The 27,643-nt window shown below is 39.5% G+C and overlaps 1 protein-coding gene across 10 annotated transcripts in view; it reads left to right on the top strand.

Moving 5' to 3' along the window:
• Window positions 1-21,219, top strand: part of ERICH3 (glutamate rich 3) — a 110,347-nt gene extending 89,128 nt beyond the window's left edge. For 7 of the 10 annotated variants that reach the window (XR_006584407.1, XR_006584406.1, XR_006584405.1 and 4 more), the window contains 4 exons: window positions 10,094-10,219; window positions 13,940-16,347; window positions 17,022-17,162; window positions 19,817-21,219. Coding sequence is in view for 1 of the 10 variants with exons in the window: in XM_006934846.3 (XP_006934908.2) it covers window positions 10,094-10,219; window positions 13,940-16,329 (2,516 nt within the window). In the remaining 9 variants the exon portion in view is untranslated. Of the gene's footprint in view, window positions 1-10,093; window positions 10,220-13,939; window positions 16,348-17,021; window positions 19,560-19,816 lie in introns of those variants that run through there. The other 3 variants (XR_006584403.1, XR_006584404.1, XM_006934846.3) reach the window with 3 other exon arrangements.
• Window positions 21,220-27,643: the final 6,424 nt, after the last annotated feature.

Here is a 27,643-nt window from a genome sequence, read left to right as displayed (position 1 = left end):
TTTCCTATTTTCTGTAAATTCCTTCTTATGGTAATTCTCTTTCAAGAATCAAATAAAACACAATATGTGTCTGAAGGCAAGGGTATGTGTGGCTTTTTAGAGGTTATTTAATACTAGGAATACTATTTGTTCTTAGCTATATATGCATTTATATATATATATATATATATATATATATATATACATATATATATACACACACACACATATACGTATACACACACACACACACACACACACACACACAGCTAACATTGGTAGGTACTTCCTATGTGCCAGTTCTAAACACTTACATATATTAACTCATGTACTCCCCGTAATAGCCCAATATCCCCATAGTTAGGTTCTATTATCATCATCTTTTTCATAGGTGACAAAATTATGTCTCAGAGAGGTTAAATAACTTGTCAAGGATTATGCAACTAATAAGAAGCATTCCTAGGATTTGAATTCAAGCACAGTAGTTCCATATTTTAAAGATTGTCTATTGTATCTGTGCAATAGGAATTTAAATTTAGATGAAAATATGAAAATTTCATAGAAAACCCCTAACTTTACTTTGAGTTCTTCTCTGAAACTGAGTAACTTCCTGACCCAGGGGTTCCTGAGTGAGTATGCAGCATAGTTCCATCTGACATGGGAAGAGTGGAGAGTGTCCCACAGTAATCAGGTCCCAGGACGTTAGACATGTGGAAAGTTTGATGTCTTTCTCAACTTTAGTAGGACAGGTAAGGGACCAAGTTGTGTCCTGTGGACAGCTGGACCTGCCAGATACTTGGCTTTCACACAGATCCTGTGGCCTGTAATTCTCTCTGTTCCCTGCTCCCTCTCATCTGTCTCCTTTGCCAACATAGTGGGCATTCTTCTTAATTCCAAGATAAAATCTGTGCTCATATTTTAGTATTACTAAAATTCATCTGCTTAAAACTTATGAATACGTTTAATGTTTCTAACATTTATAGGACCTTAAAAGCTGTAATGAAACCACTGTGGCCTACATACAGGAATTGAAGATGTTGAATAGTTATCTTTCAATTCAATCATTATCATTAACTTTCTACTATGTGCAGGACACCATGGTCAATAAGAAATGTGTAATGTGTAACAGAGGGTACCTGCCATGAAATGCTAAGGGGAAATCTTGGCACGCCAGTAATTAGACAAAGGTCAGTAAGTAGTCATTCGTAAAACCAGAGAAGGTACAAATGCTATGGCGTTTCAAAAGAAGGGGAAAGTCCCATTTGGTTAAGCACACCTTGAATGTTTTTGTGAAGGATTCTTTTGAGGAAGGCTTTAAGGTTAGGTATGATTATTAAGATGGAATGGAGGACAATAAAAACATTTCAGATGGTGTTATGTAGCAAATTTGAATAATTTTGGAATGAACAACTTGACAAACTTCCACCCACAGGCCAAATCTGGCCTACCACTTTTATTTTTTTCTTGTATTGTCAGTGAGCTAAGAATTTTTTTTTTAATTTTAAAAATTTATTTATTTGTTTAAGTAATCTCTACACTCAACGTTGGGGCTCAAACTCATGACCCCAAGATCAAGAGTCGCATGCTCCTCTGATTGAGCCAGCCAGGTGCCCCTAACATTTTTAAATGGTTGGAAAAAATCAAAAGGATATTAATATGTAGTGACATAAAAATTCAATTCAATTCAAACTTCAGGGTCAGAAAATAAAGTTTTACTGCGACAGAGCCATGCTCATTTGTTTGTTATTAACGCTGCTTTTGCATTGCAAGGGCAGAGTTAAATCATTGCTGCAGAGACCGTATAGCCCACAAAGCCCTAAGAATTCACTATCTGGCCCTAAATAGAAAAAGGTTGCCATCTTCTGCCCTGGGATTATAACACAGACCCCTGAGATTTTCAAAATGATTTTTTTTCATATAAGAGTTAAGATTCTTGTTAAAATAATTTGAAACCCTTTTATAAAATAATTCGAGTCTTCAATCTTGGATTTCATTGCTCATTTCTGGAGCATACCATGTATAATCTAGGAAATTTGTACGATTTGACAAGCTGCTGCTCAAAAAAGGTAAAGATGTTAAAGTTCATTAGTAACATTGATGCTATTATTACTTCTTTTACCTCCATTTCAGACAAATAGATTGTTTGCCTGGACTTGTGTACATAGACATCTTTTTGAAAAGTAAGATGCATATAATGCAGGCTGTATTTAGATGATGGATGGAATAGCAGAAACATTAGTCTAGGATTATGCCACTTGGAAGAAAGTGAGGTGGTTTATTTTTTTCCAGATGTGTGAAATGAAAAGTGTGTAGATTTATCTTAAATATTTTTCTTAAATATTATGAGAGGTGTGTACTCTTGATTTGATAACATCTATAATTCTAAAGCATTTTATTATCTTTTTATTTTTTTATTTTTATTTATTTTTTTATAAACTTTTTTTAACGTTTTATTTATTTTTGAGACAGGGAGAGACAGAGCATGAACAGGGGAGGGTCAGAGAGAGGGAGACACAGAATCTGAAACAGGCTCCAGGCTCTGAGCTGTCAGCACAGAGCCCGACGTGGGGCTCGAACTCCGGACCGCTAGATCATGACCTGAGCCGAAGTCGGCCACTTAACCGACTGAGCCACCCAGGCGCCCCTGTTATCTTTTTATTAAGGCAGGTTCAACACTAGATGGCAAGGTTTGTGACTTTTTTAATCTTTCTTAGGCTTTAACACATGTACTAAGACTCTCTGTGTTTATTTTTTATTAATAGCTTATGAAATAATAGTTAGAAAATGGAGAAGAGCAGATTTTAAAAAATGACCCATAGATTTAGCACACACACAGGAATTACTTTCAACATTTGGTCAGTTTCTAAACTTTGGGTTTACAAACTTACGTTGTCATATTTTTTAATAAAATGTTTTATCTTGATTTTTATTATTGTTATACCATAAGCATTTTTATGTCATTATGTAATCTTTACAAATATGTTTCATGTCTATGTGTTATCCCGTATTGTGGTTTTCATATAATTTAATCATTACCCGATTATTGATATTTATATTTTTCCTATTTTCACCATTGTTAATAGGACTTTAGTATCTTATTACCTATGGTAATTTAAAGCCTATAGTTATTTTCTTAGGATAAGTTCCAAAAAGTGTAATTTCTGGATTACATTTTAAGGCTTTTGATAAAATGTGTTTTTTACAAAAGCCTGGTTGAAAAGTTGAAACAATATGGGACAGAGAAAATGAAAAGAAAATGAAATGAAATCTAGTTTTCCTTTTCTCCCTCTATTCTTTCCCATGAGACAGAGTCATAACTGTGGAGAATATTTTTTTAGGTCTGATTCCAGAAAAATTTCTCTCTATACACATATATAAATGAATGTATGTATTACATATATACATATATTATTTTTACATACAGATGGAAATGATACATTTTGTTTTACAACTTGCTTTTTTTTCACTTAGTACTGTGTCTTCGACATCTTTTCATATCATTGCACATAACTGTATTTTACTCTTATCTACTATACATAGTATTCCATTGTAGTGCTTATTTTATAACTTTGCAAATTTTCTTAAAAATATGTTGCCTTCTGTGCAAGAATGGGTAGATTTGTTCTATGACCCATCTTCCACAAAAGGACAAAATTTCTGGGTTATGGAGGCCCAGAGACAAAGATAATAAAGTACGGTAGAAAATAAAACATTGATAGACTAAAAAAAAAAAAACAAAAACAAAAAACAGCCAAACAAAAAAACATGTAAAATGTTCAGAATGATGTAGAAGGATTAATACTATCAAAATTCAAGGATGTATAGATTATAACTCTTGGGTGCTGATGTTTTAAGTATATATAAGGAAATGATACAATGAATTTGTAAATACTTAAAATAACAGATTAAGAGAAGTCATAAATAGTCTTAAAGACCCTTACATGAATAAACATTCTAAGAAAATTTCAGATAAAATAAACTGGGTCCTGATTTGCTTGATGCCAAGCAAAGAGGTTATGGCTAATTCCTTTTTCTTAATTGAGCCTTCAGTTAGATGGCTCAGGGAGAGAGGGATGGAACCGAAGTTAATGCTTGAAGTGAAGGTCACACAGGTGACTATGCTGCAAAACACAGCTTATGTAAATTAGATTAGAAGGCGTGGTAAAGATTGAAATGTGTACTATTTTACTTAGATCTCTGATTAGAACCTTAGGTCAAAATGGGAGCTGAGGTAACGTGTAGAAGATTATCTCTCATATTTGTATGGTGCCAAATTAATCATTTTCAACCAGATTTAGAATAAAAACCGTGATTATGTTAAGAATAGGTCTGTGGGCTATAAAAATTACATTCAGTTAATGATGTTTTGTAGTGTCCAAAGTAACACAACTTAATCTGAATTGTTTTTACCTAAAATCAAAGCAGTGGATAAAGTAGTAAAGTGCTATATTCAGTGCCTATGTACCTTTCAGATTGATAACGTAAAGTGATATTTTCCTTCTATGTTATATCTCACATTATTAACTGGGCTTTGTCACCAACAAATCAGATGAATTGATATAAAAGATGTGTTATATGCAGTGAAGTGGGTAAAGTGAAAGATTATAATTGCTAGCTACAATGAGATAGTGTCCTTGGGAAGTAATTCAATATGATAGGGCACAGTGTTATTTTTATGTGTTATTTTTCTCTGTTATTTTCAGTTTAAGCTGTATTAATGCATTATGACACGATCTTTGTTTTATGTTGTAATGGCGGAACAATTAAGGTAGATTAATTTGTGAGGTTAATATAATTTATACATCACGAATATAAATAAAATATTAAGAATAGAGTACTGTAATATAAAGTAAAATATATATTTATATGTAAATGGGAAGATGTCATAGTGCTTGGCTAGGAAATATAAACCTAAATAATGTTATGGCTAAAGTAATATTCAGTTTGATCATCATGCAGGCAAGTTAGATAGTCCTGATGAGAGAACAAGACAATCATGTGTTATGATTTGCAGTCCAAATACCATTTCTGGATGAATTGTGAAAGCACACAGTTATTTGTTCCAATAGATTTCGTCTGCCAATAAATATGTTTTGGTTATCTGCTTTATGCCACACTGTTCTTGGTGTGAACATCATCAAGTCCCTGCCCGTATCGGAGTTTATGTTGTAGTGAGAGATATACCTGAGAAGTAAAAAATTAACAAGTAATGAGGTATCCTGGACTAACTGTAGAAGAAAAATAAATCAGGGGAAGAGGGCAGAGTAATGGTTTGAGAAAGGGGTGGTCATCTGAAGAAAGAGCACAGGAAGCAGAGGGAATAACAAATTGAAACTCTAAATATGGGGAGCATAGTTGCTGAGTGAAGGGTCTGGAAAGGAGGCTGGTGTGACAGGATCAGAATGGGAGAGACAGAAAGTGGGGGAAGATGATGGGGGTAAGGTGGGAGGTGGGGAGGAAACTTGTATGCCAAAGGGAGGATTTTATTCTGAGGTAGGAAACCACTGGAAAAGTCTTAGCATACAGATGCCATGATCTGGAAGTTTTAGAAAGATTATTCTAGCTACTGTGTGGAAGACAGACTTTAGCTCTCTGCAGCTGTTATCTCCGAACAGCTGTGGTCTTGAGTTTGTAATTAATCCTGGGTTTGTGTGGGCCATGTTTCAATGCCGGAGGTAACACAGGAGCATCTTTACTGTGTAGGTAGATGGTGTTAGTCATGAAGTTCGTCATGGTGACTAGCTGGGAACGTAATTGATTGGCCACACAAAGAACGATTGAAACACACGGATGGTATTCAAGGTGACCCGGAACTTGGGATAAACTTGGATATGTCTTCACTTTGCCTTTATGGACATCATACCTTCTTAAAATTAAGATGAGAAGTTCTTAGCAAAACTTTCTCCTGCTACTGAAATGTTCAGGATTATTAGCATTTTTTCAGATGGGATCAGTTTATTTTGTTTCAAAACAAGCAGAGAAGAAGGAATGTATTTAGAAAGCTTGCCTACTAATAGTGAAAACTCTATTCTTGTCACCACCTTTCAATTACAAAATTATCAAATATAGAAATAATTGGAGGAGATTGTGGCATTGTTGGCAAAGCATGGGGACATACGGCCTTTCATCATTACAGGTGAAGTTGTTAGTTTTGATACCTCATTTTTTGAAGAACATATAAAAAACATGTATCAAAGCTTCTAAAAATATGCTCTTTGAGCCAGCAATTCCAATTCCAAGAATTTGCCTTAAGGGAATAGTCAGAAAAAAATACAAAAATGATTACAAGTGGTATTTAAAATAGCTTTCTAATCACATGCACGCACACACACGCACAAATAGAAATAACTCAAAATTTAACAGCAGGCAGTTGGTTAACCAAATTTTTTTAATGTTTTATTTATTTATTTATTTATTTTTAATTTTTTTTTTCAACGTTTATTTATTTTTCGGACAGAGAGACAGAGCATGAACGGGGGAGGGGCAGAGAGACAGGGAGACACAGAATCGGAAACAGGCTCCAGGCTCTGAGCCATCAGCCCAGAGCCCGACGCGGGGCTCGAACTCACGGACTGCGAGATTGTGACCTGGCTGAAGTCGGATGCTTAACCGACTGCGCCATCCAGGCGCCCCTGTTTTATTTATTTTTGAGAGAGAGAGAGAGACAGACAGAATGAGCTGGGGAGGGGCAGAGAGAGGGAGACAGAATCTGCAGCAGGCTCCAGGCTCTGAGCTATCAGCACAGAGCCCGATGCTCGAGCCCACGGGGCTCGAACTCGTGAACCACTAGATCATGACCTGAGCTGAAGTCGCCGCTTAAACAGCGTAGCCACCGAGGCTCCCCTGGTTAGCCAAATTTTAGTAAAAACTTATTAGAACATTCTATGCAGTTACTGAAGAATCTTTTTTTATTTGATGATATGTGGAAATAGTCACAATACATTGGTAAATGAATAAAATGGGGTAAAAATGCTATCTATACTAAGAGGAGGCTAAAAAAATACATAGATTCACCCATATGTTAACTAGTAGTTCTGAATGGTGAAACTAGGATATTTTTTTAATGTCTTATTTATTTTCGAAAGAGAGAGAGAGAGAGAGAGAGAGAGAGAGAACATGAGTGGGGGAGGGGCAGAGAGAGACAAAGACACAGAACCCACTCTTTTTAATCCACCTAAAAAAATTTTTTTTATTGTTTATTCATTCTTGAGAGGGAGAGACAGAGCGTGAGCAGGGGAGGGGCAGAGAGAGAGGGAGACGCAGAATCTGAAGCAGGTTCCAGGCTCTGAGCTGTCAGCACAGAGTGCAATGCAAGGCTCGAACTCACAAACTGCGAGATCATGACCTGAGTGGAAGTCAGATGCTTAACTGACTGAGCCACACAGGCGCCCCTTTTTTTTCCTTTTTGGTACTTTATAGTCTTTTAAGGTTTTAGGTAAGAATATTTCCCTAGTTAAGGAAAGTATTGTATATATTATTTTAAAATGTTTTCATAATGAAAAAGCTCACATTATCAGATAATATTTTGGTATTTAAAAAACATCTTAAAATATTCTACATCATTTGAGTGGAAAAGGTGCTTTTCTAAGAAATTCTCTGTGTGAGCCTCTTCTATTTTGCTATGAAGGCTATGAGAACTGACAGTTGCCTTTGCTTTTAATGGTCATCTTTAGAGAGAGGGAAGGAGAGGAGCCTCGGGGGGTGAAGAGCTAAGTAGTTAAGGACACAAAGTGATGTGTCACATTGCTGGTGCCAGGGATCAGCATGCACAGTCCTTTCCTCTGTGTAGAAACCCTCAAGGTTAGACCCTGGCCAAGTTCTTGCTTTTAAGTTTCAGTTTCAGAACATCTGAGGAAAAAATGACCAAGTGAGGCCTTTTCTGGTCTCATACCTAATAAGTCCTTGATGCTCAGGCCAGGGTCCCATTCTTGCTAAATCTGAAGCAGGCATCACCTAACTATACATCTACTTCCAAAAGCCTTCTCATCTACTTCCAAAGCCTAACCCTCCAGGCGCAAGCCAGCAGACGTGGCCAGGTGCTGATGACAGTCCTGAGACAGAGTGACTACATGCTTCACTGTCCATTCTGAGTGAGTTGTCATTTCCACATTATGCTAATACCTTTTGGCTTCTTAGAATAGTCTTTGGTTCAATAGTTGTTAATTGTGTATTTTAATCATTGTTTTTTATTATTATTATTGTAAACCATATTTCTTTAAAAATTTTTATTGAGGTATAATTGATGCGCATTATATTATTTTAGGTGTACAACCTAATGACTCCATATTTATATAATAAACCATATTCCTTTATAGCCTACAGGTTACTTAGAAAAAAACCCAGATGTCTCATTGGCTCTGATGAAACAAAGCTTCAAGCAATTGCTATGAAATCAGACTTGCTCCCATCCTCCTGTCCCACTGTCTTTGGGATTTCTATTTAAGAAATCAGCCAAGCAAATTTATACACCAGGACATAAAACACTGCTTATTTAAACTCATTAGTTATATACTGTTAACATTATTATAGTGGGCAAGATGATATTTAGCTTATATGTACTATGTTCCTAAAATAAAGATTGACTTGATAACAAACCCAACTATAATCTAATTGTCATGAGTTGATGTCATCTCTAAACTATATTGTTGTAAAAAACTTTTTTATTTGGCATACTGGATGAATGAGGAAAATTGATGTTCAAAAAATTTTTAAACAGAATACGTATTTGAACTATTTGATGCACCTATTTTCACTTTCATGCTTGTTCTCTTAAGATTAATAAAGTTAAGTCATTCCATTTTTCCCCCCAAAAGCCACATGACACAGACATTTCATTATTTGCTTCCAAACACAGATGGATCAGTAAGTAACTACCCCTTAGCAATTCACCTTAAGGTGAGCAAGAGACCACATTCTAATTCTGTTCTTGAAGTATAGTCTTTGGGTCAATTGAATCAGAATACGTAAGAGGAAAGAAAGAGAAAAAGTAAGAAAGAAAAGAGGGAAGGAAAGGAGAGAAGAAGGGAGGGAGGGGGAGAAAGAGAGAAATATAGATATAGAGGGAGGGAGGAGGGGAGGAGGGGAGAGAAGAAGGAAAGGGTATTTTGGAGATATTATCTGGGAGGGCAGATCTAGGTCTAGTGTTATTCCAGTGAGCTTTAATTAACCAGAAGGTGGCATAATGGTAGATGTCAGGGATTTAGGAACATGGATCATCAGATGATAGGCAAGGGATGTAGACAGGAACATGTCAGAAGCTAAAGACAATTGATATTACAGTGTTGCCTAGAATTCTACCAGATTGGGTGGTTATACTTATAATAGACATGCTCATCAACATCATAGCTATTATTTATTAAATGCTTAGGCACCTGCTAATAAGTGAAAGATAAGCATGCTCTACGTATATTACTTTTTAAATCCTTCCAATAACCACGGAGTAGGTATCTTTTTTGACAGATGGGTAAACTGAGGCTTAGGCCTAAGTCAAAGAACTTACCGAAGGTAACACAGTTAGTATGGAATATGGGACTTGAACTTAGGTTGTTGTGTTTCTGAAGTTCCATGACTAGTAATCAGCTGCAGATAACAGGAATTTCTACAACAGCGTTTATTGTCAAATATATAGGAATCATGCAATAGCCTTTTTTGCTCTGTCCTCATGGAGCGAGTATTGGGGTCAAATCACTAAAATCTAATGGATGAAATGTTCATAGTATAGTCAGCTCTGGTAGTTTCAGCAATTTCAAAGAGCAGTGATGATTGGTGTTATAAAAGCCATAACACGTATTTCTAGAAAGGAAAAGGCAACTAAACCTCTTTTTAAATCTTTTCATTGCATGTGCATTTGCCAAATCTGTCACTGCTTCTGGCTATTGTCTTTTTTGTTTGAAGTACTTCTTTGCATGGATTTCTGTACTTCGTGATCTTCCATTGTGCTTTTGAAATTACGGCTTGGAAGCTATTTAATCTTAATAGATTTTAAAAACAAGGTCACATTTTAATGTGAATGCTTTAAAATTAACCCCACTTGTTGAAATGATATGAAATAGCTCAGCAATGTTCCCATGACCTGTTTTTATGCCTTTTGATATCTCATGTGATCTCCAATCAGTTGGGCAGATTGTAGCAGAAGCTGTGGAACCTGGCTGCCACTGTCACTCTGACACTGAGCCTGGTGTTAGCAGCACAGACGAGGAGGAGAAGCACTGGAGGAAGCCAGAGATTGACACAGGTGCAGGTAAGGGCACATCATTACCTAGGAAAGACCTTTAGAAATCCTCTGCAAGACAGCCTCGTTTCCATCTTTCATCTTCCGACCCTTGCTTCCTCCTTCTTCCACCTTTATTTTCTTTTCAACTAATGAATTTGATGGCAGGAGGTGGTTGAGAGGCCTTAGGGGAGCTTTAAAGCTGACATCAGATATGAAGGTTATTATTCTTTTTTGAATGCATTGGTGCCTAGCTTGGAGGGAAAAAAGACTTTAGATTATAAAACAAAATATTGGTAGGGATTTTCAGATCAGTCTTATTTCGTAGTCGGCCTCCCAGTAAGTTGACTAGAGAAGAAGATTTGCCTAACTGACCTACTGGAGACCCGGAGAGCCAAGGCACATTTCATAATGGTTTATTTGAAGTCCTTATTTTTTAAAATTGGGGAAGAATTTGTTGCCATCAGCATATGACTTGGCTCTTGGTGGTGAGTATTCCAGCTGCAAGATTTCCAATTAGAGTGACTCAACACACCATGACTCCTATGCATTGGGGCAAACATCCCATGTCCTTGAAATCAGGTTTCCCCATTTTTAGTAGCAGGCTTTTTAAAACCACCCTGATTTGAATTTATGTATGTATATATAGGGGGAGGGGTTATTCATTTCATTCATCCTATGGTCACATTACCCCCACTTCTAATTTTTTGAATATTTCTTTTTGAGAGACAGAGAGAGAGAGAGAGAGAGAGAGAGAGAGCATGAGCGGGGGAGGGGCAGAGAGAGAGGGAGACACAGAATCCAAAGCAGGCTTCAGGCTCTGAGCAGTCAGCACAGAGCCTGATGCGGGGCTCGAACTCACGAGCAGTGAGATCATGACCTGAGCCCAAGTCAGATGCTCAACCGACTGAGCCACCCAGGTGCCCTCCCTCCCTCCTCCCCCCCACTTCTAATTTTTAATGACAGTCATTAAGCACTGTGAGGTTATTTGAGATTTTACCCCATTTTCAAGCAAACAAGTTTGCCAGCCATGGTTTCATGGTGCTAGCAGAAGACACAAGTCTCCTGGGTCAGAGAAAAAGGACATTATTACTCACAATAAATGGTAGCAAGGATATTTGCACATATGCCAGTTCCCTGAGCTCCAGTTCCCCCTGAGTAATGTGGAGAGGGCCAGTGATGCTTGAACATGCAGCAGACAAGTTATAGGAGAAGGAGCCTGAGGGCTTAGAGAATTCAAATCCTTTGTGGTGGGCATTCCACCAGAGGTGTTCCAATGTGCTCACAGACATTCTGCAAGGCGGGCCTGGCAGTTGTTCTTGATCAACTCTGATTCAAGCAAGAAAATTTGGTTTATTGTAAGCAGTGGAAGAGGAGTGTGGAAGACTCGGCAGGGCTTCCTGTGTGCCAGAAACTATGCTAAGCATTTTACAGTTTACTATCACAAGGATTCTGTGAGTCAAGCATTTCTATTCCCATTTTATGGATAGAAGAATGAAGGCTTAGAGAGGTATTGTTTCCTAAGTTCACACACATAGAAGTGGCAGAGCTGATGGTCTCATCCAGATCTATCTGACCCTGAAGTCCACACTCATTCCACTAAATCACATTGCCTCTGTTTATGAATATTGCTTGCTCTCTTATATTACTTTTCCCCCAAAAGTCCATGATTTTACTATCCAAAAACATGTCATGTTTTCATACTGATACTTCTTGGAAGGATTTCAATTACTTTCTCTCTCTTACCTCAGGAATGTCATGTCTGACTCCCCCGTGGTGTTCGTGTTCATATAATAGCTCAGCTGGATGCCATTAGCCCTTTCTCTCCCAGAATTTAGGCACAGTATATTATTATATGGTGGCTAGGCAGTTTTATTCCCCCATTTTCCTTAATGTTCTTTAATTAATTCATAAATTTAAAGGCTAGCTTAGCAAAACAGAGAATTTTATTTAAATGTTTTTCATAACTGACATTAATATACTTTCATGCAAGAATTTGAATAGCAACAAATATACTATTAAAGAGACTTGACACACTTTGTTTTAATTTAATTTTTTTTTAATCCAGTAATAATCTATAATGAGATACAATGGACCAATGAAATGAAATATGAATAATGAAATAAAATTCAGGTGAATTGGCTACCTGTTCTCTGAATGAACATTTGGCTCTACATTTCCCTCTGGCAGCTTTTAGGTACAATTTAGTAAATAACTGCTGTGACATGCTGAGGACCACCTATAAAAGTCAGCACCAACCCTACTGACAGGCCTGAAATTTCTGTTACTCCTTTGAAAGAAGACATCAAAAGTTACCTTCCAAATATATTTTTAAGGGGAATGTAATATCAGCTATCACTGCCTTACTTCAAAATGGCTTATTGTAATAGCTGCAAGAGACCAAGGAAACGCCACAAAGGACAGCTGTGTTTTGTGTTAGGAAATGGAATGATGAGACAGTCCTGAATGGGGTATCAGAATAGGGAAGAAGATCAGGGCTTTAGGTTTCTGGAAGATTGTTGGCAGTGAGGTGGGGGGTGGGGGGTGGGGATTAGATGGCTAACCAAAAAGCCAAGCAATAAAAAATATGAGGAAGACACATTTGCCCACTTTATAAGTTTATATAATTTGGAGGTTGACAACTGGTGTGATAACCTATAGTATCTAGTCCAGGGGCCTCTATAAATGAAAAAGATTAGATTGATGGCGAAATTATTAAGATGACCATTTTAGAAATTCTTATCTCCCGAAGTATTATTCTACAGATGAAAAATTTAAATGCTTTGGGTATTTGGCACGGCATACCTTTATTTATTTTGCGTGGGTCATTTCAACAGAAATGCATGTATTTGTTAAATAGTAAGAAATGTATTTGAAGCTTTTAAGAAACATACTGAACTTACATTTATTGAAGTATGATGGCTAGTACACCCAGATTTGCCAGGGAATTATGGATGAGAACTTATGAAATAACTTCAAGAAGGTTATTTATGTTGAAATTTGTCCCAGACTACAAAGTCCTGTCTTGTTCTGTGATCCTGTTTTGCCAAAGGCAAATCAGTTTCTGAACTTAGATGGGAGGTATCCTGACCTATAATACAAATTGGTGTCTTTAGTAAAAAGTCTTACCTTGAGCTATAAAGTTATTTGATGACTAAATCTAGATATAGTAGCTCTAAAATGTGGGAGTAATGTGTGGGATAATAATCAGCTCACACTGTATTTTTGTGATTGTGTTGCCGAATGCCCACACGAGTACAAGAAACACAGGCCGAGGACAGGCATATTATGATGCTATAGGGAACAATGATTTCTAAGAAGTAAAATAGTATTTTTCTTATTGTGTATTTTTCTGCAAGTCCTAATATTTCAAATGAAAGTAGGAGGTGTGTGTGTGTGTGTGTGCAGGGGTATGTGTGTGCACGAGAGAGAGAGATTACTGTAAGATATGGGGGTTTTGTTTGTTTTTAACATTTCTGATATTCAATTTTCCTTTAATATCAATGCGTCCATTAAATTGATAGCACTTCTTTTCATCACGAAGAGCCATTATTTAACCATGGTGCATGATGTAGTCGATGGCATCCTAGAATTGAGGAAATGTTTTATATATATCAGTGGCTCCTTGATATTATATATATATATATATATATATATATATATATATATATCTCGTGTATGATTATACAGAATCTCTCTTCCCTGTGCACTTTGATTACAGCAACCTTGCTTTCTAACCTTATTTTGCAGCACTGAATAGGAATTTTGTGTTGGAGGAAAGGGTACCACTCAACTCAAACAAGGAATCCAATCAAGTTGCATCGGAAGTGGACACACTGGAGAAGAAAGAGGCAGTGGAGGAAGCTGAACTTGCCCAGCACAGGGATGTGGACACAATAGAAGGGAAAGGGGATGCAGCACGGTGGGGAACAGCTGGGGTTAATGAGGTTCCCTTGGGGGAGTGGAAGCCAACAGCAGAGCAGCCAGCCTTAGTAGAAGAGTTTACAGAGGAAAGAGGGATCCCTCGGGGCGTAACTCGTGGGGCTGAGGCAGAAGCAGAAGGGGATAAGAGGCTGGGTAAAGAGGAGGTAGGCCCCAGGGGGAAAGAAGCAGCCGGAGCCTCTGGAGGTCTGCATGAAGGTCAGGATGAGGCTCCTGAAGGGGGGGCCTTGCTGCCTACAGTGCTAGAGACAGAGAAGGTGGCTGCTGAGGAGGAGCAGGGCTCGGAGAAGACAGTGTTTGCAAGCCAGGCAGCGGCTGTGAACTTAGAGTGTGTGCAGGAGGCAGCAGCCCCGAGGGAGGCAGTGACAACGGAAATGAGAGAGGCTGAGAGAGGGGAGGCCGTGAGTGAGGCAGGGCCTGAAAAGCCTGATGTGATGAACAGTGAAGAGGAAGCATCTACGGAGGTAGAGGACCTGGGAGCCATGGAAGATGCTGCATCTGAGAGAGAGGATGGTTCAGAAGAGGCAGTGCTTGGGGGAGAAGAACCAGCCAAAGAAAGGAAGGTAGTTATGGGAAGGCAGACACCCTTGAGCTCCTCAACTTCCGAGAAGGCTGAGGCTCCCCGGATGGGAGTTGTGGAGGACAGCCTGGAAGAGCTTTGTCAGGAAGATGCTGAAAGGGAGGAGGTTGAGACTGAGCCAGAATCTAATAAAGAAGATGACAGGAAAGAAATGTTACCCAAGGAATTAGGTGTAGCAAGAGAGAAGAGGAAAATTGAGAGGCCAGAGGAACCTCTGGAGGAAACTGAATCTGAGAGCGGAGAGGTGAGGAGGGCAAATGCACATCAGGGTGAAGACATTTTAGAAGAAGAGCAAAACTTTAAAGGGGAAGAGCAGGGAACCGCGAAGGAAGTGACACCTGAGGAAGAGACACAAGTCCCCCCAGTTGAAATGGAGTGTGATGCTGAGGGTGAGGCACCCATGGGGGCATCTGAATCACTTGGAGACACAGGGCCGCAAGGAGGAGATTCACTGAGAGAGACAGAGGTGACCATGTTTGAAGCGGCACCCGCAGATGAAAAGTCACTGGAAGACACAACAGCTCTGAGGAGAGAGGAAGGAGGGGAAAGACTGAGGGAAGCCCAGGACCCAGAGCCCAAAGACAGAGCAGAGCTGCTCCCCCAGGAGGACGGGGCTCCCTCAGGGCAGCACCAGGGGCCAGGCCCTGAAGGGGAGGGGGTGTTAGGAGCTCCTGAAACTGAGCTAGCGGGAAAGGGGCAGGTGCCCCATGTGATGACCACAGCTACAGGTGAGGCCCAGGAGTGTGCAGCCAAAGATCAAGATAGCCTGGCAGGATTGGAAGGCGGGGATAAGGAAGGGCCCGTGCAGGGGCAGCAAGGAGCCGGGGTCACAGTGATGACCCAAGGTGTTTCTGAGGAAGACTGCATGAAGGCAGAAAAGCTGAGTGAAGAAGCTATGGGTGGGGACCCAGAAGAGGAGGCTAATGAAGAGTGCCCCCTGGGGACAGGAGTGATGGCCAATGGGGACACAGACGGGGCTGGGAGTTTGCAAGGGGGAGTGGCAGTCGCTGATGAAGATCTCCACCCAAGGGAAGCGGCAGGAACGGCCACCGAGGAGAAGAGGGAGGTGTTGGCAGATGTGAAGACGGCTGAGGGGAAAACAGAGGCAAATAAAGCCTCCTCCTTGTCAGATGTTGCTGGCAAGGGGCCTCGGCACGAAGTGGATGACTTACCGGGGAAAATGGCAGCTGCAGAGAAGGTGGAAGTGGTAGAGGAAACAGCACTGGGCAGGGGGGAGGTGGCGGCCGTGGAGATGGTGACAGGGACCTGGGTGGGGGCTCCACGAGACCCTTCGGATCCCGGAGGGAAGGCCCCACAGCTAGGGCAGGATCCAGAGGGCAGGGGACTTGATCCCACGCAGGGAGTGGAGTCGGTGGGCACGGAGGCAGGCCTGGAGGGCTGTGCCAGGGAGCAGGAGTTGGGTGCAGCTAAGGAATTCAGCCTGAGAATGTCCCCAGGGAGGGAGTCAGAGCCTGGGAGAGAGAGTCTACAGGGGGTGGAAACACTCCCTGCAAAGCCTGATTGCCCTGAAACCCAAGAGAAGCAAGCAGTTTACAGTGCAGAGAGAGAAAGAGAAAGTGAGAACGCAGATGTCTCCCTGAGCAACATGAAGGCCTAAGAGACTTTGTGGCAGAAGGTGAGTTTAAGCCTGCTCTGTTCGCAGGACTAAACAGATACCCCACCTGAGGTCCCCTGCTCTCCCCGCGGGCTCAAAGCCTCATCAGTCCTTGCACGCAACTGCACACAGCGGCTTCACTTCTGTGCTGCTTAACCCTAAGCCCAGGAGGACAGAGGCTGGGTAAGGCCCTGGTGGAGCCAACATGCACCCCCGACCCATTTCTACTCCTTTTGCCCCTGAGTCACACTCTGCTCTGCGGGCACAACTCTCTGCAGTGGTGAAATCCTTGGCTCCTTTTCGGGGCTCCAGAGATGAAATCAAGAGAATGGGCCACAGGGACGTACCACAGACAAAAAGAATCACTCTCTATTCCCGAATTCATTTCCCTTTTAGTGGTTAAAAGGATGGCTGTGATTATTTGCCTTGCGATGGGCTCTCTGCCTTCATTTCTGCAGCTTTCGTGAAGTTTAATATAGATATTGCATAAATTATAAAATATATGACGATATTAAAAATATATACAAATTATGAAAACATGTAAAATATTGAAGATTGTAACTAAAGGCCGAAAATATTTTTTTAGCATTTCCTGCATTCCTGCTAATTCCTTGATGCCCTCATGTCCTTAAGTGCTTGTTTCTACTACCCTGAGTAATTTTACTCATAGTTCTATCCTTTTTATTATTTTTCAGGATATTTCAAAGATGTCTTCCAGAAGACTGAAAGAGTGGGGAAAGATGCACCCAATCGTCTCACTAGAACTTTAGATTTTATCTTAAAAAAAAAAAAAATCATTGTGCGTGTCTGAGCTGGTTCCCAATCTGGCAGTGCTGGTCAGTAGCATGGTGAACACCTTGAGAATAGCTGAGTAGATCTGTAGGACCCTCTCTAGGGGCACTGGTTCCTAATGGAGGGCGGTGAGGCTGTTACGTATTCTACATGGCTAACGTGTCTCTGTTCCAACCAAACTGATGGTTCTCACGTGTTTGACTTTTACCAAAGAGCACCTGAAAGGCTCAGTCCTCACATCTGTTTAAATTCCTTTTTATTTCTAATCAAATATTAGTCCCAGTTTCAAACATCAGAGTTTTATTTCAAGTCCATGGCTTGGGGCGTTAATGACTTGATTTGTGAGAATGAGCTCTAAAGGTCCTTCCTTGAACCTCAGTACTAGGATTGCTCTAACCCTGTAAATCCTCCCAGGAAGGGATTCTATGGCATGTATATTCACTTACATTTAGGAATAGTCATTCATCCTATTTATACCAGAAGGGTAAAGTGGCAATCTTATTTCAAAATGCCCTTTGTTTTTGTGTGTGTGGGTTTCTGTACTTCTGCTTTCTGAGGTAGACATAAATGCTTGTGGCATTTTGTCCCTGGGGGCCTTATTTATAGGTCCATTCAAATTTAAATCAAAGTAATAAATAATTTAGCTGACTGAAATGAGTAGCAATAATTATAGCAGGTAAACAGTGCACATGAGCACATACACCAACATTCTAAACTCTAGATTCTTTGGTTGATGTCATTTGATGGAAAAGAAACTTGGATTAAATTAATGTGCTGCTCACCTTCCCAAGTTCTGTTATTTCAAACCTGTGAACTAACCTTGCAGGGCATTGTAAATCAACAGTCAGAATCACTTTCTAAATTACCCCTTGATATTACTAGAAGTAGTTGTGCATCAGCGTGCCTACTGGAGATTTCGATTTCCTTGAAGACATCTTTGTTCATATAGCAGTACCCTAAAGGGTACATATGTTTGGCCATCTTTTCTCACATGAGGAGGTGAAACAAAATTTCCTAAAGCTGTGATTCTCCAGCTGGAGTACACATTAGACTTGCGTGGAGTACTTTCATGAATGATTCAACCCCTGGCCCCCTTCCCCAGAGATTTGGATTTAATTAGTTTTAGATGGGTGTCGATGTCAGCTGTTTTGTTTTTTGGGTTTTTTTGTTTGTTTTTGAAATTCAGTTGATTCTACTGTGGAGCTAAAATTGAGAAGAGCTGCTGTTAATCATCATATAATCTATGCTGGCTGCCCTACACTCTGTGTCCCTAGGGGCCAGGCATATTATCTTTTTAGGTATGTTTCATTTCAATAAAGGAGCTGTTGAATGATCAAAGCTATAATGGACCGTGGTTCTCAAAATGTGGTCCCTTGATCAGGATATCAGCATCACCTGGTACTGTTCCAAATACTAATTCCCGCCCTCATCTCACACCTATTAAATTGGAAACTCTGTGGCTGGGGCTTCGCAGTGGTGTTTTAACAAGCCCTCCAGGTAATTCTGATGTACTCTAAAGTCTGGAAACTGCTGTTGTGGACTATGGATTGTACCGAGGATTAGTCTCAGTTGGAAAATGGATTGCAGAAGCATTGTGAACTTTCTCTCTTTGTCTCTCTCTTTCTTTTTCTATTTCTCTTTCTCTAGGAAAGGGCACTCACTATAAAAGTGATGGATTCATATTAAGCTCAATTTTATTATGGCTGCAATGATGTGTTTATGAGGTCTTTCAGCCCCATCCCCCATTGAGGCTTGAACATCAGCCATAGCATACCATAGATCTCCATCGTCTGTCTTAAGTTTTATGAGTGGGTTTCATCTACATTATATCCAATTCCATTTATTACTGAGCTGCATTACTGTGGAGCTCTACAGTATTTTTTCCTGATCTCAACCTGAATGCCACAGAGCACTGTGAATACATAGCACCTTATGGGAAAGATTGTAAACTTGTTAATTCCATTGAAGAATGAGTTTTGTACAATGTGCTAAATGGAAATTGCATTGAATTATTTTTATATTTAACACATTCCGTCAAAACATTCTGCAACATAATTCTACAATCTGCATGTGGGTTTAAGTGTGAAATTCAGTGTTGTGATATTTTGATTAAATGAATTAATTCTTTCTCTGCAAATACTATGTTGATAAAACTGTATGTGAAACTGAACTGATTTTTCCCCTAGTTTCATCATTAAAAGCATAAACAAACTATATGTTTACAGATAAGACATGTGAATGATTCTTTATCAATAAGATTAGACTTTGAACATCTTCTTTGTCCTTTCATTACAAAGTTTAGACTCCATAAAGCAGAGAAAATTAGTTTATTGAGCTGTTTATATTGACTGTCTATATTCAAACATGTCTTTCATATACATGAGATAATATTAGGAAAATTATCACCATTTCATAAATAAGTAAATAAAAGCTCAAAATCATGTTCTTGTCTAAAATCATGGTCGGTCTCAGGTCTTCTGGCCCCAAACACTGATGTTTTTCATCTCGCACACTATCTTCCAGGAAGAGATGTTTTAATAGATACTAAGATACTACATGCACACTTATACATGTTTTCGTTTACTTGTAGAAGGAGGGAGAAAAAACTTACAGAGAAAATAAGGAAGGGTGAGTTTGAGAGTGACTTTGAAAGAATTCCAACTGTATTTTATTCCCTGTTCTCTTTTATCTCTTACAGCTGGCTACAGTGACAGGAAACTTCTTTTAAATGATGTATTCAGGTGGCTTAGAAGAGGATAGAACAAATCTCATTAATATATACTGTATCAGCAAGAAGGGAATTATATTTACAGCCAATCAAAGAATATGGTAAATTATTTAAATAATTGAAGACAGAAAAGTAGACAACCAAAGTAAAGGTAGGCAAAATAGGCTACTTATTTTTTTAATTAAGCCTTTTCTATGGCTTTATAAATTCTTTGTTATAAGTTTGAAGTATAGTTGAGTTCCTTAAAATTTCTAAGACCAATAATTTTGCCACAATTATTGCCCCTAGAAAATGATTGTTTGAGAAAAGAAAAGAAAGCCTTAAAGATTCATCTAATAAGTGAAATATTCCAACAGCATCAAGGACAGCCCAGGAGAGGCCACTTCTGACCTTGGACAATATTTCCTTCCAGTCTTCTATACCACCTGATTGTGTCCTTTAAAAGAATTTCCCTGTCACCACAGCCAGGAGCAAGAGGTAAAAGGGAACAGGGAATAAATACAACTAGAATTTTTTTCAAAGTGACTCTCAAACTCACCCTTCTTTTTACTTTGTTAGGTGTTTTCCTTTCTTTTAATACTGTGCCCTGTGACAGGAAATCTATAAAGGGCAATATAAATTCTGTAAGATAAAATGCTGGATTATTTGAGAAATACACATTCTTTTTGAAATTCCTTCCAGAAGTCTCAGACTATTTAATAATCTGTGCAACCCTTACCATACTTTGCAATGATGCAATACCCCCATGTTTTATTAGGGAAACGAGAGTACATGGAAGATTCCTGGGACAGAGATTGTGGAGCCAAAATCTATTTAAGACACAGCTCTCTGCCTCCTTTGTGAAATGTTTCCTGGTCTTTATTAAATATCTACTTATAACTAAAGGTTACGCTAAAGAAAATAATTATAGGAGAAATCTCTTACTTGTTCAGGAGCTTGTTACTAATGTGACACAGAGATCTTCAAGCTGGCATGGGGGTCCCCTGAAGGGAAATGAAGCTTTTCAAGGGATTCACAGGCAAGGCTACTTTCCAAGTGTTCAGCCTCCACATGCACTTTTGTCATAAAATGGACTTAAAAACTAGCCTGCACTCAAGGTCTCCCTTTGCCAGGTTCCTGTTCTCTCTTCACCATAGGTGTCATCATAAGTCTTTGTTCATTTACCAACTTTCTGTGTGGTCTCTGGGATGTCACAAATGCTGAACAATTTGAAATATGGTTGTAGGTATTGAGAATGGGAATGACCTCAGTGAGTGGTTAACGAATCCTTCTGAAAGTCAAGTGGTTTTCAATTCTTTGTTTTCAAGAAAACCAACTGAGGACTTAATTGAGTTATCAGCTGATAAGCCATTAAAATAAGTTTTGGTATTTGATCAGTCTGTGGTTTTTGGCAAATCACTCAGAAGGAGGTCAGAGAAGATATTGCAGCACAATACACCAAACCGCTTCCACTCCCATCTCTTATGCAATGTGCACAAATCCGACATTTGTTCACCTATACGAATAAAACAGAAAATGCAATAGAACTGATGGTCAACACTCTCATTTAGTGTAAAAGTATCCATTCACAGATACACAAACTAATTAAAAATAGAAATCATCATCTTTTTTTTTATGTTTATTTATTTTTGAGAGACAGAGAGACAGAGAGGGGGGGAGGGGCAGTGAGGGAGACACAGAATCTGAAGCAGACTTTGAGCTGGCAGCACAGAGCCTGATGCAGGATTCGAACTCAAGAACCATGAGATCATGACCTGAAACAAATTCAGATACTTAACCAACTGAGCCACCCAGATGCTTCTAGAAGTCACCATCTTGAGAGATGCATTTCTACTTTTACTTTTTATGTGTAACGTTTATAAAACCTTATCATACATGTATGTTGTTTCGATCAAATGCATATTACTCATTATTGCAATGATAGCTCAGCCCAGAAGAAATTTAACACATAGAAATTTATATTCATAAGAAAAGTTTTCTAGGAGTGCCGAGGTGGCTGAGAATCTGACTTGATTTCAGCTCAGGTCATGATCTCAAAGTTCGTGACATGGGGCTCTGCGTTGACAGAGCAGTGCCTACTTGGGATTCTTTCCCTCTCTCTCTGCCCCTCCCTGGCTCATGCTCTCTCTCTCTCCCTCTCTCTCAAAAATAAGTAGACATTTAAAAAAAAAAAAGAAAATTTTTACAGAGACAAAAAAGCAGATTCTGAACTATGAAGAACAAACTGAAGGGAGGTGGGTGAGGGGATGGCTGAAATAGATGAAGGGGATTAAGAGCACATTTATCATGATGAACACTGATTAATTTATGGAATTGTTGAATCACTATATTTTGCACCTGAAACTAATATAACATTGTATGTTAATTATACTGGAATTCAAATAAAAAAAGAAATATTTGAATCAAATATTATACAATAATTTAGTTACAGAGAAGTATGACAGGACAATCAAAAAAGACTTTCATGGGGTGCCTGGGTGGCTCAGTCGGTTGAGTGTCCAACTTCAGCTCAGGTCATGATCTCGCAGTCTGTGGGTTCGAGCCCGCGTTGGGCTCTGTGCTGACAGCTCAGAGCCTGGGACCTGCTTCGGATTCTGTGTCTCCCTCTCTCTCTGCCCCTCCCCTGTTCATGCTCTGTCTCTCTCTCTGTCAAAAATAAATAAACATTAAAAAAATAAATAAAAAATAAAAATTAAAAAAAGACTTTCAAACATAAAAATACACCACAGTAGGATAAAAATCTGTGGGCCAAGTGGAATGGAAATTAAGAAAAAAATAATGTGAGGGGCACCTATGTGGGTCAGTCAATTAAACATCTGATTTTTGCTCAGGTCATGATCTTCCTGTTTGTAGGTTCAAGCCCCGCATCAGGATCTGTGCTGACAGCTCGGAGCCTGGAGCCTGCTTTGGATTCTGTGCCCTCCTCTCTCTCTCTGCCCCTCCCCTGCTCATGCTCTGTCTCTCAAAAATAAATATTTTTTAAAAAAGAAAAAAAAAAAGAAAAAAAAGAATGTGAGATTTCCTAAGCTAAAGAAGAGCTTAGCCATATACTTTTGAAAATGGATATCTTAGTTCAGTTTCCCCAGGAAATGCTCCAGAACAAAAGCTTGCATGCAGAATGTTTACTGGGGCATGCTCTTGGGAATAACAGTATGGGAGAGTGAGGGAAGCAGAAATGGGTGGAAGGAGAAGATGGGCTGTGATGTCATCACCCCAGAAACTTCTATTGCCGCTAAGGCCGCAGTCCATCATGTGGGAAGCTCTGGAGCTCTGATGGCAAAAAAAGGCAGAAGGAGCCGGGTCTCTGAGTCCCCACTATAGGCCAGTCACTGATGTTGGCTGTTTCCTCAGGAGGGAGCATAACCTTTGAGTGGTAGCTCCCTTCAGTCAAAATCACTTCCTGTGGAGAGACTCAGATATGAGCCAGCAGCAGACCCCACCCCAGCAAGGGAATGAATGTATTGACTGAGAATGGGGATTCTTGGCACCGCCCCCAACATCCAATACATGGATAAAATGGATAGGAAACTGCGATAGCATTTTGATTTCTTTGGACCCATTTAAGAAAGAGATATAACAGTTTTACCTAAAACATCCCATTTTATAACATGCTAAAAACGACATCTGTAAGTATTATTTAAACTTACAGGAAAATTTGTAGATGTCAATGAAAAAAATGTGCGAGGGGTTCCTGACAGCTTTCCAAAGTTCTCTCAGTGGTTATGTAAGCAAACATATTTGAAGAGCACTGGTATAATGGACCAGGTGACTAGCACATGGCTGCTGTTCCTCTAGCTGCAAGGCATGGCAGCTTTCTCAAGTGAGTTGCTAAAAGGTCGAGTAATGCATGAAGTTTATTTTGGCTATGTACTATTCAAGTGATTGTCAGAAAAATAAATGAGTGGGTCATGCAGCTTGGGGGTGCTACAGGGAAGAAGAATCCTAGCACAATGTCTAGCTGTTTCTAGGGAAGGAAATGTGCCTCTGGGGTGTGTCCAAGTACACAGTCAAGGCAGTCAACAGTTGTACTCGAACAGTGACTCAGGGTTAGAGAGCAGGGGTCAGCAAAGTCTTTCTATAAAGGAACAGATGTTACACATTTTAGGTTTTGTGGGATGTACAGTCACAGCTTCTCAGTCCTACCATGTTAGGGAAAAGCAACCATGGACAATGCTTATGTGAGTGAGATTGTGTTCCAATAAAACTTTACTGATAAAAGAAAGGTAGAATGCTAGATTTGGCCTGAACACTGTATTTTTCTAACCTGCGCTAGAAAGCAATCAAGTAAGTAGTTCTAAAACTACGTAGACTAATCCTCACTTCCCAATATGCCACAGAAATTTTACTTTTCAGAAATACTCCCTAATCATAAAGGTTTGGAAACAACTGGTATGAGGAACAAATTGCCCTTTAATCCCTCGGTGGAACGGATGATTTATTAGAATCTTTCTTTCTCTTTAAGACTGTTGTTAAATCTTAGCCATGTTTTCGCTCCATCCTTCCCCTCCTTCGCCATCTTCTCTGGTACATCTGCTAGGGTGCAAACATGAGGTGCTGTGAAGAAGGAAAAAGGAACCCGAGAGTTCTGACAATCACACTTCATGTAACATGGGCTGACTTGTTCTGCAATAGAGTGTCGGCTCCATGAGAGAAGAAGCATGCTCTGTTCTGGCCCACGTTCAATTCCCTGTGCCAAGAACACTGTCTGGCACATGGCACACATTCAATAAATATCTGGTAAATGAATGGCTAAATGATATAAAATGCAGATTGAGATAATGTTTTATAGGTTGTCCTGAACATTTAAGCCCAAATTCAATTGAAATTGATAAGATGCAGGAAGCATCTAAATTTGTTGACTGAAAATGATATTTTCATACAATTTTAGAGGTAACAGGGACACTAGAGATCAGAGATTCCACCATTTCCGTTTCAGATACCAGGTTGAGAAAGCAGTGGCCCAAAAGTTCTGAGGACTGGGCTACGCGTTGGTTGAGGCCAAAGTGGGATTAGAACTCCTATCTTTAGTCGAGAGCCTATTTCACTTCACAATGCTGCTGCTCGTCGGTCAGATTTTCTTTTTGGAGATGCGAAATCCTGATTTCTAATCAAATCCATTCTCTAAAACTTGGTGGCTTGTTTTTATTTTGTTTTTTTAGGACTGCTAACCTAGTCATTGCTTTGCAAACACTGAAATGCAAGTTTTCAAATGCAGGGTAGGTGAAACATTTTGGTTGTGTGGATTATAGATGTCTCCAAGGTTATCATTGCCTGTTTGTAATCCCCACTGACAATGCAAAGGTTTATAGCTAGAGACAGCAGAAATCCCACATGCTAGTTATTTTATGCACACACGCACACAGGCGCGTGTGTGCGTGCGCACGTACAGACACACACACACACACACACACGCCTGTCATGGATTAAAGAAAAGAAAATCTCTGAGAATGAACAAACTCTCCCCACTGAACTAATCATAATGTTAGTGGCTGTCTACTTAGCACAGAATTCTGCAGGAGAATTCAACAAACTACAAACCTATTTAAGCATGTACAGATTGGCTTAACAACTCAAATCTAAATCTCTGGTTCTCAATTTTGGCTGCACATAAGAATTCTCCTGAGGAAATTTTTTAAATCTCTGAGGGTGAGAGTCAGTCTTCAGGATTTAAAAAAATCTCCACAGGTGATTAATCCATGTAGTCAAGGTTTTACACCACAGACTTCAAGTCTGAATAACTCCTGATTTGAAAAGGTAGACTGTAATGTGATTTCAGAATTCTAACTTAACAGGTATAATATAGCTTAACACATTTTGCTTTTACTACTTTGCTCATTTTATTCTTTTACTCCTTTACTCATTAAGCCTCACAATGCCATGAGGAAGGTACTATTAGCCCCATTCTATAGATGAGACTGAGACACAAAAACGTGAAGTTAACATGCTCAAATCACAGAGCTAGGAATTGTCTCCACTGGGACTTAACCCAGAAGAAAATGGCTCCATCTGTAAAAGTTCTCAACATTTACCTGGCATGAGACTGTCCTGGAGGGCTGATTCAATTAGAATTTGCTAGAGTTTGTCATTCATTAGGGCTGCAGGGTACCTGAGAGTTTGCATTTGTAACAAGTCCCTATATGATGCTGATGTTGCTGGGCCAAGGACCAGACTTTGAGAATCTAGAGTTCAAACTGTGTTTTAAAAAGCCTGCCAGGTGATATGGATGCACACTTAAGTGTGAGAACCCCTGTTCTCAATGGCTCTTAGCCTGAGCTGCACATTAGGATCTACTGGGAAGCTTTAAAAAGCTCTGATGCCAGGCTGCACTCCAGACCATTACAATCTCTGGGGAGTAGGGCCAGCACCAGTCTTTTTTAAAGCTCCCCATCCAGCTACGGTAGAGAATCACTGCTTTAGAGTGTACTCTCTTAGCTGCAACATTCTATCCTGCCCTCCATGTGGAGATGAAGGCTTCCAAAGCACTGTACTGCCACAGTTACAACACTGGTCTGGTCGTGATGAGCACCGGGTGATGGATAGAAGTGTTGAATCACTGTATTGTACACCTGAGACTAATACAACCCTGTATATTAACTAACTGGAATTAAAATAAAAACTTAAAAAAGAATCAGGCTGGGATCATTGCTCTGTCACTGGAGAGGCAGTATTTGAGTTATACTCTATTAGGCTCCATGATGCTTATAAATGTTCTTCCCATTACCAAGGAGGTCCCTTCTAGAGGAGAATAAACACTTCTCCATCAGTAGTGAGATGCTGTTGTTTTCAAATCTTAATCTCCATTTGCAAACTGTAAGATCTGTGAAGCTGAATCCTGGTGGATTTGTGGGTGATTTAGCTTATGGCCAGCCATCACATCTTAAATACCATTTCTCAACCAAGAGAGTCTGTACACATGGCAATTTCTAGCCCATGTGTCTCCTAAGAATCAGTGTAAAATGGTTAGGCACTCTGAGCGACCCAAGTCAAGGGATTTCCACTATACTGAGTACTTCTAACCAGGATGAGAAACAGCTTCAGACTTGTCCAGTTCACACCTAACAAAACAAGTGCTTCAGTTGATCCTCAAGTATTGGGGAAAGGCAAAATCACAGTCTATATCCACCTTGCCTTCCAAAAGTTAGGTCCACGGAACATCAGGGTAAAATAAACAACAATGGTTTGAAGAAAACCGATAAAGAGAAAAGTAAATCAGAATGGGTATCCTGAGGAAAAGAGATGGAAAGGGACAGAGAGAGTCTGGATTATACCTTGTTGGTGTATAATAGTGGTTTGTGCCTGCAGGTCATTATCACATAAACCTTGCATTGTTCTCATGAAGTAAAATCGCATAGTAAACAGAAGAAAATTGGGCAATAATTCTAATTTTTATTTTACAAATGAGTAAAAAGGCCCTGAAATTTGTCTACCTTTCTCTTCCTAAATGTTGCATTCTGTGTAATTTCTTCAGGGCTATCTGCCAATTCTCTTTGATTTATCTGTGTCTAATCTTCTAAGCTTGTGCTTTCAACAATCTTTTCATTTCTTCAAGTTGTATTTACTCTTTAATCCAAGTCTACCTGTTCATTTTTGGTGATTGCATGCTGCTTGCTAAATTTTTCCTACTTCATGTCATTTCATCTTTAAAATTTAGTTATTTCCTATTCTGAAATGGATTCTTCTAATATCTAGCATCCTTGGAAGCCTGGATCTATAGTTTGTTACTTCTGCTGACTTTCATTCATAGTGGTTTCTTTCTCATTTGTTTGTGAGTATTGAGTTAATCTGAATTGGTGAATA

This window comes from Felis catus, chromosome C1 (assembly GCF_018350175.1).
Source record: "Felis catus isolate Fca126 chromosome C1, F.catus_Fca126_mat1.0, whole genome shotgun sequence".
Lineage (NCBI taxonomy): Eukaryota > Metazoa > Chordata > Mammalia > Carnivora > Felidae > Felis > Felis catus.
The sequence above is the reverse complement of the archived record's forward strand: the minus strand, read 5'-3'. Positions and strand labels throughout refer to the sequence as shown.